Source organism: Schistocerca cancellata, chromosome 4 (assembly GCF_023864275.1).
Source record: "Schistocerca cancellata isolate TAMUIC-IGC-003103 chromosome 4, iqSchCanc2.1, whole genome shotgun sequence".
NCBI lineage: Eukaryota > Metazoa > Arthropoda > Insecta > Orthoptera > Acrididae > Schistocerca > Schistocerca cancellata.
Window position 1 is genome coordinate 534650708 of NC_064629.1, and position 15110 is coordinate 534665817.

Sequence of the window (15110 nt, forward strand, 5' to 3'; positions counted from 1 at the left end):
GCTGTGGTGTAAGGGTGCCGTTGTTAACAACCAAAGTGGTCCTGCTACGAAAAGAAATGGGACGTCAGACCATCGCTATCGCTCCCGGTTGTCGGGCCGTATGGCGAGTTACAGGCAGGTTGGTACCCCACCACTGTCCGGGGCGTCTCCAGACATGTCTTCACTGGTCATAGGGGATTAGGTCGCAGCGGGACACACAACTGAAGACAATTCTATTACAGCCAGTGAAATTCCAGTCCGAAGACGTCTCTGGACTTCTTCGGGCTGGAATCTCCTTGAATGAAGCAAAACTGTCTTCAACAATGAGTCCCGTACCGAACTGATCCCCGATGACCAGCGAAGATGTGTCTGGAGACGCCGGGACAGTGGTGAGATACCAACATAACGATTACCTGCCATACGGCCCGGCAACTTGGAGAAATGGTCTGGGGTGCCATTATATTTCATATCGGGACCACTTCTTACACTTCAACAAGATAATACGCGCCCGCACATGACGAGAGTTTCTGCTGCTTTTCTTCATGCTTACCAAATCGTACCTTGGCGTTTGGATCATTACGGGCAGGGTTCTGCAACCATCTCTGGATTTTGACGATCCAACGCGACAGTTGGACAGAATTTGGCACAATACTCTTCAGGAGAACATTCAACAATTCTGTCAATCAGTGCTAAGCCAAATAATTGCCTGCATAAGGGCCAGAGGTGGATCAACGGGTTAGCGACTTCTTCAATTTGTGAAGCCTTTTGTCTTTAATAAAGCATTCAATTACTTTGAAAATGTAATCGTTTATTTGTCTGTACATTTACATCTCATCTACCGATTTCCACCCAATTTTTTTTTTTTTTTTTTGCATTAGAGTGTGATTCAAGTGATGCAGAGATGGAAGAACTACGTTAATAGACTAGCGAGAGGACTACATTTTCACAAAATTCTCGGCTAAGCTATAGTATACAATATAACAGCTAACAGTAACCAGCCTTTTTTTTTTTACAAAATCAAAACTTTTCCTTTTATTTTTATTTTTATTTTTTTATTTATTTTTTGGTAAATCACGAGAATGGCGTGCTGAATAGCAGAGTGGGAGTGTTCAAATGGCTCTGAGCACTATGGGACTTAACTGCTGTGGGCATCAGTCCCCTAGAACTTAGAACTACTTAAACCTAACTAACCTAAGGACATCACACACATCCATGCCCAAGGCAGGATTCGAACCTGCGACCGTAGCGGTCCCGCGGTTCCAGACTGTAGCGCCTAGAACCGCAAGGCCACTCCGGCCGGCAGTGCGAGTGTTTCATTATCATCTGTTCTTAAGTGGTATACATCCAAAACAAATATTTATTACGTGAGGATTTCTGTATACACAGTGCCTATTCTATACATGCAGTGCACTGCTTCATTTGTCCTAAACGTGATCAGGACATTCTCTTTTTAAGGACGTGATCATAAATCGCGATTCACCAGTTTACACAAATTAATGAATGCATGTAGTTCTTATGTAATTTATCCCTCATAAAGGATGTCGTGTACCTGCTTCCACAGCTACTTTAACACTCCAGTGCGGTATTTACTATCCTGTGATAGCTGTTCCCAGTCTCAGTCTCACAAAAAAATCTGCACTAGCATTTGGCTTAAAAAGAGGGAAGTTCCGGATCATCAAACCTTGCGCCAATGTCCTGGGTAAAATTCCAAACCTTTTTGCACTGCAACATGGACTGAGGATATGTAACACTTTTCGAGGTGGTCTGTCCGCTGGATGGCAAAATGAAGCTCGACGGCAAGCTATGTGCTATTCAAATGAGTGGGCTATTTGCTGGAACTAGATGTCACCCTCTCTCGTCTCTCATTTTCAACAAGAACATAATCATAACAGAAGTCTTTATATGTAATCATTAGCGTCACCATACTCAACAGATAGGCGTTAGACATAGCTTGGCAACTGTTGTGTACATAGTTTCGCGTAGTCAGCGCGTACACAACTTTCCCACTAGAGCGCGCCCCGCTAAGCACAACAGTGCAGGCGCAGCGCTCGTCCGTCTCCGCACTACGAGATGGCGCTGTCATAGAGACGGACCAAATTCTGCTTCCGCCGATCCGCATATTAATATGTGACGGAGCCAATGAGATTGCTGCTAACGTAGAACCTTTTCTCCTCGCGGAACACACTCGCGCAGTGATACCTGAATGCGCGAGGTATTATAACGAGTGTACAGACCTCCGATTAGTCAGTCTGCATCAGTCTGCATTAGTCTGCATCAGTCTGTACATATTCCTGTACATAGCCATGAAGATCAATGAACAGACACTTTGTCAAGTATCAGAGATATGTGAGAGTAAGATTAACGTACCAAGACCAAAGGAACTTCAGATTGTCATTCGTAAATACACTCCTGGAAATTGAAATAAGAACACCGTGAATTCATTGTCCCAGGAAGGGGAAACTTTATTGACACAATCCGGGGGTCAGATACATCACATGATCACACTGACAGAACCACAGGCACATAGACACAGGCAACAGAGCATGCACAATGTCGGCACTAGTACAGTGTATATCCACCTTTCGCAACAATGCAGGCTGCTATTCTCCCATGGAGACGATCGTAGAGATGCTGGATGTAGTCCTGTGGAACGGCTTGCCATGCCATTTCCACCTGGCGCCTCAGTTGGACCAGCGTTCGTGCTGGACGTGCAGACCGCGTGAGACGACGCTTCATCCAGTCCCAAACATGCTCAATGGGGGACAGATCCGGAGATCTTGCTGGCCAGGGTAGTTGACTTACACCTTCTAGAGCACGTTGGGTGGCACGGGATACATGCGGACGTGCATTGTCCTGTTGGAACAGCAAGTTCCCTTGCCGGTCTAGGAATGGTAGAACGATGGGTTCGATGACGGTTTGGATGTACCGTGCACTATTCAGTGTCCCCTCGACGATCACCAGTGGTGTACGGCCAGTGTAGGAGATCGCTCCCCACACCATGAAGCCGGGTGTTGGCCCTGTGTGCCTCGGTCGTATGCAGTCCTGATTGTGGCGCTCACCTGCACGGCGCCAAACACGCATACGACCATCATTGGCACCAAGGCAGAAGCGACTCTCATCGCTGAAGACGACACGTCTCTATTCGTCCCTCCATTCACGCCTGTCGCGACACCACTGGAGGCGGGCTGCACGATGTTGGGGCGTGAGCGGAAGACGGCCTAACGGTGTGCGGGACCGTAGCCCAGCTTCATGGAGACGGTTGCGAATGGTCCTCGCCGATACCCCAGGAGAAACAGTGTCCCTAATTTGCTGGGAAGTGGCGGTGCGGTCCCCTACGGCACTGCGTAGGATCCTACGGTCTTGGCGTGCATCCGTGCGTCGCTGCGGTCCGGTCCCAGGTCGACGGGCACGTGCACCTTCTGCCGACCACTGGCGACAACATCGATGTACTGTGGAGACCTCACGCCCCACGTGTTGAGCAATTCGGCGGTACGTCCACCCGGCCTCCCGCATGCCCACTATACGCCCTCGCTCAAAGTCCGTCAACTGCACATACGGTTCACGTCCACGCTGTCGCGGCATGCTACCAGTGTTAAAGACTGCGATGGAGCTCCGTATGCCACGGCAAACTGGCTGACACTGACGGCGGCGGTGCACAAATGCTGCGCAGCTAGCGCCATTCGACGGCCAACACCGCGGTTCCTGGTGTGTCCGCTGTGCCGTGCGTGTTATCATTGCCTGTACAGCCCTCTCGCAGTGTCCGGAGCAAGTATGGTGGGTCTGACACACCGGTGTCAATGTGTTCTTTTTTCCATTTCCAGGAGTGTAGTATCCAGAACCAAGTTAAGTTATTTTTATGATTGTTATTATTTTAATAAATGTGTGTGAAACTTAATCAAGTTCTGTTTAAAGTTGGTCACCGTCAATCTGCTACTCTAAGCGTGCAAGTGGCAATTCTATCGTCTGACCTAACGGCTGAAGATAAACACGCCACGATAAGACCACGAGACATATTGCTGACACTCGCCTACTTCGTTAGAGCGACAAGTCAAATAATCTGATGGTGTGTGTACCGAAGGTCTTACAGTACGCACACCACAGCAACACAGATGGAAATATTTCTAACGAGGTGACTGAACCTAGCATTCATGGCCTCCCGCCGGCCGTTGTGGCCGGGCGGTTCTGGGCGCTTCAGTCCGGTACTGCGCTGCTGCTACGGTCGCAGGTTCGAATCCTGCCTCGGACATGGATGTGTGTGATGTCCTTAGGTTAGTTAGGTTTAAGTAGTTCTAAGTCTAGGGGACTGATGACCTCAGATGTTAAGTCCCATAGTGCTTAGAGCCATTTGAACCATGGCCTCCCAGTTAACGTGGACATATGGCTAATTTTCTTTTAAGAGATTTTGTTTCTATCTTCAGCAGAACTCGTAATTTAGCTAATTATGTACACAGTTATTGTACTTCCCGTGCAACCAGTACAGTCACAACCGCAAATGCAGATGAAATTTAGAATCATTCTATGAATGATAATACACAGGATATAAATATGATTTACTACCACAATTACTTTGTATATATTCTTTTATAATAGTTAAAGATATAACTTAAAGATATATTCAAGTTAAAGTCTTTCTACAAACCCATAACTGTTTTATTACCATAGACGTGACAATTACAATATATTAAGAAAGGACTAATATTTGTATTGGGAAACATTTGCAGGATCACATGCTTATTCTGACCATAATTTATTAATTGTGGATTGCAGACTAAAGCTGTAGAAATTGTTAAACGTAAGACATTAACAAGGGAGAGCTGAATAAGTTGAAAGTAACAGAGTTTTTTGAGAATTTTTAAAAGTTTCATGAGGCCATCGCTAGCAAAAACACAGGAAGAGAATTCGGTAGAAGACAGGTGGCTAGCTTTGAATTACGATGTAGCAGCAGCAGAGGAAAAACGCGGCAAAGGACAAAATCTAGCAGAAGGACTGGGATTAAAGTTAATTGATGAAAGAAGAAAATATAAAAATACAAGAAATGGAATAGCTAAAAGAAAATAGAATCACCTGAAAATGAGACTGACAGAAACTGCAAAGTGGTACAGCATGAATGTGTACACGAGAAATGCAAAGCTGCACATCCATACACGACTGCAGACAGGAGAGGAGGCACTTATAGGACAATTAAAGAAACCTATGGAGAAAAGAAAGACAGCTATATAAACATGAAGAGCTCAAACAGCGAATCAGTTTTAGCAAAGAAGACAAGGCTGAAATACAGGAAAAAATTATAGGACTATATGAAGGAAAGACAAATGAGAATAATATAATCGAAAAGGAAGAGGGAGTGGAGGATGCAGTACCGCGAGAATAATTTGACAGAGCTGTGAAATACCCATGTAGAAACAAGATACCTGTAGTGGATGACATTCCCTCACAAATATCATTAACCTGGTTGATATATAAGCCAAGCGAAGTCCCTTTAGGCTTGAAGAAGAATGTAATGATCTCAACATCACAGTAAGCAGGTCCTGGAAGTATTTGTCTGGACTGTAGCCTTATGAGGATGATGACATTTAGAAGCATGAAGAGAATAAATGCTTCCGAAGCGAGGTATTACAGAAGAATGCTATAGATACGTTGGGTAGATCGGATAACTAATGAAGAGGTGCAGAATCCAACACTGGAAAATGAGTTTTATGCACAACCTGAATACTGAAGGGATTAGTTGATACGATTCAGCATGAGGCATCAAGGAGTAGGTAATTTGGTTATGAAGGAAAGTATGAGTACAAGTAAAGTACTCGTATGAGTAAGAGTAAACATTGTAAGATTGAATGCAGTAATTGGGATCGAATGAAAGCAGTTCACCGTACTTATACGGAGATGAAGAAACTTGCACAGGATAGACTAATGTGGAGAGGTGCAACAGATAAATCTTGAGAATGATGACTGCAACAACAACAGCAACGTCTGCTGCAAACTGCAAACCTTATTTATAGCTACCAAACGAAGATAAAATAATGTGTAATGATACCTTTCAAGATGGTCACTTTTAGTATATGGCTGTATTTCACTACTCATGTTGGTAAAAACATAAAAGAGCAGGAACATAAACAGTGATTTGCCAAATAAATTCAGTTTATGACTTGTTTCACGCATAATACTTTCTCAGTTAAGATGGTGTGTTATAACTCACGAAGACGTATGGAGCAAAACGAGTGAGAAAAAAGGGAAAAGGGAAGTACTGCATCTGAGACATGACCCAACTAGATGGAATGCCATGAACGGAGCTGATTATGTGACTTACCAAACAAGGAAGAAAACGAGGAAGACATATGCTTCAAGACTGAAAACAGGTGATGCATCCATGCGTAAACAGAGTGCATAGTACACACTTAGCTGTAGTTAAACATACAAATCCAGTTTACTGAGTTTTTTCCAGAAAATGTTAAAAACTCTCCTCCAATAAAGGTACATGAACTACTAATATTTAATTGAAAACATGAGGGCTTCCGAATATTTGTACTGGTATAATAATGAGTGCAGTGGCAAAAATCTATTGAAAGTTAATATTGTTTTGGTCAGTCATAATGAATCCCTTACTATTTTTTATCATATGACTTAAGAAAGGAATGAGGTTTGTAGATCTGCAAGTCAATAAAATAGATCTCGTGATATCAACAATTTTTTTTTTAAATTTCGCTACTGCAGGTATGTTTGATCAGCTATCACTCTTGAATCTGCTTGTGCAAAGATCTGAACAAGAAAAGTATTGTAAGGTAAACTATGTTAGAAACAGGAAGACTAGTTCAGTTCGTTAGTATGGCAAAAACCATCTGTAAATGGAAAAGGTACAACGTATAGTGATGCTGGCATAAACCTATCCTCTGCCACAAAGCACACTGTCATTCCTGGAGTGTAGATGTAGAGGTAGACGCAGACAGGGGTTTATAGTTGTGGTCGACATGGCATTTATGTTTTTGTAGAAAAGATAACAGGAGAGCTTCAGTAAAGTTTGGAAGGTAGGAGACGAGATACTGGCAGAAGTAAAGCTGTGAGACCGGGCGTGAGTCGTGCTTCGGTAGCTCAGATGGTAGAGCACTTGCCAGCGAAAGTCAAAGGTCCCGAGTTAGAGCCTCGGTCGGGCACACGGTTTTAATCTGCCAGGAAGTTTTGTATCAGAACGAGTTTAGCATATAACTTTCGACTTGGTTGTTTCCGGACCAAGGTCCTTTACCTCAAATTGGAATATTTATCCTTCTCCATCATCGCTGAAAGTTTGTAACATCATCACGGAATCACCCTGTATAATGTCAAATTCTTAATTATACACGGCACCTGAGCTTTTTTTCGTTCTTGTTAAGCTAATTCTTCTCTAAGTATTGTCGTGGTGGTGGTATATAATTTAGCTCTCCCTAGAAGTAATAGAAGTCAGCGATTAATATCTATAATCAGTGAAGAAACAGCAAAAATAAACCTTTGGTCATAATCAGTAAGATAATGTAGTGTGGTATGACATTTGAGAGGGAATAAAGTATTGTCAGTTAGTTAGGAAACGAAAGCCGCAAATTCTTCTGTATAGGATTCCATACCTTAATTGGTAAAAACTGAACCCTTACGGGATCACTTCTTTGCGCGTGTGTAAAGATCCCTCTTTATCAGGAATAGGTAGAGGTATTAAGTTGAAATTTATGTCAAATAATAAGGTCAACGGTCTCTTGGCAGTGTAAAAAATTTAAGCTTCTAAATCAATGCAATCTAAAGGGACGACCATTTATGTCATATACTTTGATACTTACAAACTCACTCATCAAAATCTTGTGAGTTAACGAGCATTTTGCTCTCATTTAAGTATATGGCTGAAAGAGTTAGCCTACAGGAATTATGAAAAGAACCCTGGCGTCCTGGACCGAGTGCCACAAAGAGCGCAGATTCATCACGAGATGGGGAAACTCACAGGCGTCTATTTTCTATTGAGGCCTAAGCGCTGTAGTCTGCGAGTGAGACAGATGAGAGCCTACGTCATAGGGGAACACAGCAGAATCCGTTTGTGGCCGAGGAGACGTAGCAGTGTTGAATATGGCGGACCTAACATCGCCCATAAAGGGAAACATTTATGAAAACTATTAAACTCTGTAGTAATGCAGGGAAGTAAGCCACAGTAATTTTAATCTGCTATCATCCGTAAATTTTCATGGTGATCCCAATAAAACTTGAATATTGATCATATCTATAATAGTTTAGGATTCACTGTTAAAGTGAAATTAACAATTTTTGTAACAAACACCTGAATGCCAAAATCTGAACGCTTTGTTCGATCTTAACGATTGACATTTCATACAGAAGCACACCAGTAAAATGACAAATGTTGTAAATATCAACTCTGTAACTTATTTGTTTCAAAGATATAGTAAATTTAAATTATCAGTATTTTCAGTTAAGCGTCAGATCATCATTTTCTCCTCACAAAACACATTGAACGTTGACAGCATGACACCTTATTGAATCATTAAGTAATAGAAAATTTGTTGTAAAGTTTAGTGCATAATAGTTACTTTCGTTCTTTATTTACTTATCAGAAAGCACATTGGTGCAAGGCTACTGGCAGTGACATTCAAAGTTAAGAAGGAAATTGTGTTGGTTTTATGTAAAAGAATTTAACGTTTATTATGTAATGGATATTATTGTTACCTTATTTAGAACGTGAAAGTGGTCAAGATTTGATTATTTAAATATGTTAAAATGTAAAATGAGGTAGAATAAGTTGTAGCCAATCAGATGGACAGCTTCAGGAAAGGGAACTTCCCTAGTCAGTTGAGTGACGATGTTCGGCGCCCGGCAGAGAGGGACAGTTCAGGTCGAGACACCAAAGGATTGTGCATAACTGGGACACGAAAACGGACTGTCGGTCTTTAGGCAGTTAGGAAGTGAAACGACTTAAAAAACGTCGCGTCGTGTGGTCTCGCGGGACTTAGCTTCTGAGTGGTGAGCAGCCGCGAGCCTGGAGTGAACTTTGCGTGTGAATATCGAGGTGGAGTATTGTGTTTCGCCATGAGATTGTGAACGTTCGAACTATGTCAAATGGATATGCGCTCGAGTGTAACAGTAACTCTAAATACGACCACTTTCGCTATAGTTTGCTTTCTGAATAAACATTATTCTAACCAAATCGCATCTGTATGGCTTACATCATTTATGGGTAGTTAATTTAGTTCCCAATATTATTATTACTGTTATCATATGTTATGTTAACTTTGCATTTCGCGAACTTGCCACCAGTGATGAAGAGTAGGCTGAAGTTCAAGACATTAGTCAGGAAGAATCAATACGCAAAGAAGTGGGATACGGAAGTACTAAAGAATGACGAGATACGTTTGAAGTTCTCTAACGCTATAGATACAGCAATAAGGAATAGCGCAGTAGGCAGTACAGTTGAAGAGGAATGGACATCTCTAAAAAGGGCCATCACAGAAGTTGGGAAGGAAAACATAGGTACAAAGAAGGTAGCTGCGAAGAAACCATGGGTAACAGAAGAAATACTTCAGTTGATTGATGAAATGAGAAAGTACAAACTTGTTCCGGTAAAATCAGGAATACAGAAATACAAGTCGCTGAGGAATGAAATAAATAGGAAGTGCAGGGAAGCTAAGACGAAATGGCTGCAGGAAAAATGTGAAGACATCGAAAAAGATATGATTGTCGGAAGGACAGACTCAGTATACAGGAAAGTCAAAACAACCTTTGGTGACATTAAAAGCAACGGTGGTGACATTAAGAGTGCAACGGGAATTCCACTGTTAAATGCAGAGGAGAGAGCAGATAGGTGGAATGAATACATTGAAAGCCTCTATGAGGGTGAAGATCTGTCTGATGTGATAGAAGAAGAAACAGGAGTCGATTTAGAAGAGATAGGGGATCCAGTATTAGAATCGGAATTTAAAAGAGCTTTGGAGGACTTACGGTCAAATAAGGCAGAAGGGATAGATAACATTCCATCAGAATTTCTAAAATCATTGGGGGAAGTGGCAACAAAACGACTATTCACGTTGGTGTGTAGTATATATGAGTCTGGCGATATACCATCTGACTTTCGGAAAAGCATCATCCACACAATTCCGAAGACGGCAAGAGCTGACAAGTGCGAGAATTATCACACAATCAGCTTAACAGCTCATGCATCGAAGCTGCATACCAGAATAATATACAGAAGAATGGAAAAGAAAATTGAGAATGCGCTAGGTGACGATCAGTTTGGCTTTAGGAAAAGTAAAGGGACGAGAGAGGCAATTCTGACGTTACGGCTAATAATGGAAGCAAGGCTAAAGAAAAATCAAGACACTTTCATAGGATTTGTCGACCTGGAAAAAGCGTTCGACAATATAAAATGGTGCAAGCTGTTCGAGATTCTGAAAAAAGTAGGGGTAAGCTATAGGGAGAGACGGGTCATATACAATATGTACAACAACCAAGAGGGAATAATAAGAGTGGACGATCAAGAACGAAGTGCTCGTATTAAGAAGGGTGTGAAACAAGGCTGTAGCCTTTCGCCCCAACTCTTCAAACTGTACATCGAGGAAGCAATGATGGAAATAAAAGAAAGGTTCAGGAGTGGAATTAAAATACAAGGTGAAAGGATATCAATGATACGATCGCTGATGACATTGCTATCCTGAGTGAAAGTGAAGAAGAATTAAATGATCTGCTGAACGGAATGAACAGTCTAATGAGTACACAGTATGGTTTGAGAGTAAATCGGAGAAAGACGAAGGTAATGAGAAGTAGTAGAAATGAGAACAGCGAGAAACTTAACATCAGGATTGATGGTCACGAAGTCAATGAAGTTAAGGAATTCTGCTACCCAGGCAGTAAAATAACCAATGACGGACGGAGCAAGGAGGACATCAAAAGCAGACTCGCTATGGCAAAAAAGGCATTTCTGGCCAAGAGAAGTCTACTAATATCAAATACCGGCCTTAATTTGAGGAAGAAATTTCTGAGGATGTACGTCTGAAGTACAGCATTGTATGGTAGTGAAACATGGACTGTGGGAAAACCGGAACAGAAGAGAATCGAAGCATTTGAGATGTGGTGCTATAGACGAATGTTGAAAATTAGGTGGGCTGATAAGGTAAGGAATGAGGAGGTTCTACGCAGAATCGGAGAGGAAAGGAATATGTGGAAAACACTGATAAGGAGAAGGGACAGGATGATAGGACATCTGCTAAGACATGAGGGAATGACTTCCATGGTACTAGAGGGAGCTGTAGAGGGCAAAAACTGTAGGGGAAGACAGAGATTGGAATACGTCAAGCAAATAATTGAGGACGAAGGTTGCAAGTGCTACTCTGAGATGAAGAGGTTAGCACAGGAAAGGAATTCGTGGCGGGCCGCATCAAACCAGTCAGTAGACTGATGGAAAAAAAAAAAAGAAAAGAAAAAAAAAGTCAGACAATTTAACCAAAGGGTCACAACTGTCTAATTTAGGGCGTGTAATGCGATACGTGCGGTTCAACCGCTAGACGAGTTTGAGCCAAGCTTTTGTTAATCATGGCTTTTGCATTCTTATGGTGCTACTGCCATTGAAACTTTCGCCCCCTAACACAAATTTCTTTACATCCGACCGAGAAGTGAAAATCTGATATCATAGATTTAGCTTTAAATTTTTTAAATATAACGAAATCTTTTCTTAAAAATTTTCATCTCCTGTTTCACCTGCCTAGGGGCTCAATTTCCAAGAACAATGAAACACGTATTTTTTAAATTTCTGGAAGAAAAGTCAAATAGAAATTTTCAGAGAGTAGTTCTGAAAATGCTTTCATAATGATAGAATTTCATAAAACTTTTCATCCCCTATTTCACTCACTTAGGGGGTTGAATTCCAAAAGCAGTTTTCATTTCTAACCAAGAATTCAAATACCAGTTATCATAGACGTAAGTTTAAAAATACTTTGGTTGTTCTTTAATAATGATTTATTTTCAAAAAAAATTTTCACCTACTGTTTCACCTCCCTTAGGGATTAAATTTCAAAAAATGCTGACATACGTATTTCTTCATTTCTGACCGAAACACCAGATATCAGTTTCCGTAGGTCTAGCTTCAGAATTGCCTTAATAGCGACATATTTTTAAAAAAATTCATCCCCTATTTCACCCCCTTAGGGATAGAATATCGAAAAATCCTTTCTTAAAAGACGCCTATAGTATAAGGTCAACACCCTCTGCATATTTCAAGTTTATACTTTTAGTGGTTTGGGCTGGACGATGATGAGTGAGTGAGTGAGTAAGTCAGTCAGTCAGTCATTCAGGACATTGCCTTTTACATACAGAGATTAAAAGCTTGTTCGGAACCCTCAGGGCGCAAGTAATACTCATAATTGTCTGTGTATTTTCAGCCCATCAATATTTCGACTGGTTTGATTCTGTCTTGTGGTAATCTTTCCATTTCTATGTAGCTATTACACACCTGCTCTACGATTTTTGCGTACTCCAATCTTGGTCTGCCCAATCTACCTTTCCCTTCCCACATTCCAGCGCTAGTTTAGGTATTCCTGGATATCTTATCATATGTCCCACTAATCAGTCGATTCATCTGGTAACCATCTGCGTAGACCTCTTTCATCATTTATCCTTTTTGGTGTTTTTTTTTTCATTTCATGCTTTATCTACTCACTAAATTTTTTTAATATTCTTCGACAGCACTACATTTCTAATGCTTCCAGTTTCTTCTTTTTCGAAATTTTGATGATACACGCTATATTGGCGGCTCCACCTCCCTTGACATTTAGTGATCACTTCTCCATTACATAAGACTGTCCAGATACTTTTGATCAGATAGTGTGTACGCTGCAAATAATGGTCTCAGAAATTACATGATTTGTATTCGAAACAATGACTTTATTATCAAGGCCTACCACGTCTTTGTGATTTAGTCAAGTCCGACACAAAGGTGAATGAATTTCTGAAAAGTCTATGATATGTATAATTACACACTGCAAATTTCACATCAGATATTTCACGTACATGCACTTAAAAGATATTTATATTCAAGAAAGATATTTTAACCAGCATTAAAAGGAAAGCCAATGGAGCTCATTATCACAGCAGGTGTATGTTCATGAATATACGTGGTGTCAGTGACATAGAAAGTTTCTAGAATAAAGTTTACTTTCAGAAATGAAAACGAAACGTATTGAAGTAAATAAGCATTTACAGACGTCCGGCTTGTTCTTGTACTAATGCTAGTTGAAATGATTAAATTATAAATTGTTTATGCATAAGGTCTAGGAAGATTGGATGTGAGTTCTATGAAAATTTGTTACACAGCTACCTCTTCTATATTAATGTGTTGGACATACAGTAATTTTTTGTTTAGGAAACGATTTTTTTCGTTTCAACACTGAATTCATTAATTAGGCCTACATTCCTTATTTGGAACCTCTTGCACACAGGAAGAGATTCTGAAACACTGAATGCGTCAACGAACAAATATTCATTTAATAAACATGTGAAATAATTTTCTTCAGCAAAATGAAAAAGAAAGGATGTGTGCGGAGTGTTCAGAACAACTTTCATATTCTCACACTTACCGTATCTAGAAGCTCAATAATTTTTGAGAAGAAGTACCACCAGGCCCCACTCGACACCTAAGGGAAAAGATGATGACTTTTTTTACTGCCTCTGAGAGATTGTAATATAAAATTTTCGTTCATGACATAAACGTAAGCTTCCTATCAGATTTTAGTCTACATCATAAATGAAGCATACTGAGAAGTATTACACGAAATTTTTCTACTTACAACGCAATTTTTGACTGAATGAAGTTTTTGGTACTATATCGGTCTTACCTGGTACGCAAATGGATTTCTGTGTTCCATTGGTTGACAGACATGCTTAAAAAGATAATCCATCGCTCCCACTCGAACTGGCTGCAACAAGAAAGTGAGTGTAAGTACGGTTGGTGATGTTTCACTTACATTAAGATTACCGGTCACAATAAGTTTTAAACATGTGTCAGATATGTTTTAACACAAGGAAGCCCAGCAAAGGCGTTATCCATTCCGTAAACCTAAAATGATACAGCAAAGTTCGAGCGAAAAACGAGACTCAAAAGGAACTGTCGGAACTTAAAACTCGTTAGGCAATATCTAAGGAACGAACACGTGACTTCTTTCTGCCCGTGCTACTTTTTTCTTTTCTGTTGGTGGATTAGTGTTGTCTCTACGTTACCTTCACCTATTCTACAATAACAGTGATGTCAGTAGCAGTGTTCTTAATAGCATCGTTAGTGTAATTACCGGTTCACACATAAAGATATGTACAGTTATTGATACGCAAGATGACGAAATTAAGTAGATAGAAAATATTGGTCCTGACTGAACTACATGTTTTTTTTTTTTCTCCATAGAAAAACAAGTTTCCTTTCTGAAATATATTTGAAAGTTTTGCTCAGGCCTCCATAAACTGTCATCAAGAAAAGGTTTGTTTTGACATGTTTAAGTTTTTACTAGTTTAATCGATCAGTACCTTCATATGTGAAATTTGAGCTTCTCCCGGCGTATCGCATGTTCAAATAACTTAAGGGGAATGCAACCGGGTAATTTTCTCAACAACCACTGATATTTCCATAGGTGAACAAGACTAATTTTCATGATACAAATGAAACGAGAGATCACTGTGTATAACTTAAAACCTCGGTTGTAGCTGTGTCATTCAGAAAGAAAAGATGGCGTATGCCAACAGAAAACACAGGCTGTCAACAAGTAGCGCCAAATCAAGAGCAGAGATAACCAACACCAGACGTTAACGATAGCGAAATATTAATTAACGACAAGTAAGAAAATAACCCTGTGTCCCTGCGTCAACTGAGCAGAGAGAGAGAGAGAGAGAGAGAGAGAGAGAGAGCAGAGCTTCAGACAGAAAGAACCACCAAGCAGATCTGCGACTGCAGAACAATACCTCACCACAGTCTGACGAGCATTTCTAGTTCCTTGGTTAGTGTTATTAAAGGCGCAGTTGAGTTTAAATTACCAAATGTGTGTGTGTTAATTCCTAAGGGACAAAACAGCTGAGGTCATCGGTCCCTGGACTTACACACTACTTAAACTAACTTACGCTAAGAACAACACACACAC

At 40.8% G+C, this 15110-nt stretch overlaps 1 protein-coding gene across 1 annotated transcript in view; it reads right to left on the reverse strand.

The window, feature by feature from the left end:
* LOC126183784 (elongation of very long chain fatty acids protein 7) overlaps positions 1–15110 on the reverse strand; it is a 120953-nt gene that overhangs the window by 35956 nt on the left and 69887 nt on the right. The window contains exons 4-5 of the mRNA XM_049926020.1: positions 13824–13904; positions 13566–13622 (exon numbers count right to left, since the gene is read on the reverse strand). Coding sequence (XP_049781977.1) covers positions 13566–13622; positions 13824–13904 — 138 coding nt within the window. The remainder of the gene's footprint in view (positions 1–13565; positions 13623–13823; positions 13905–15110) is intronic.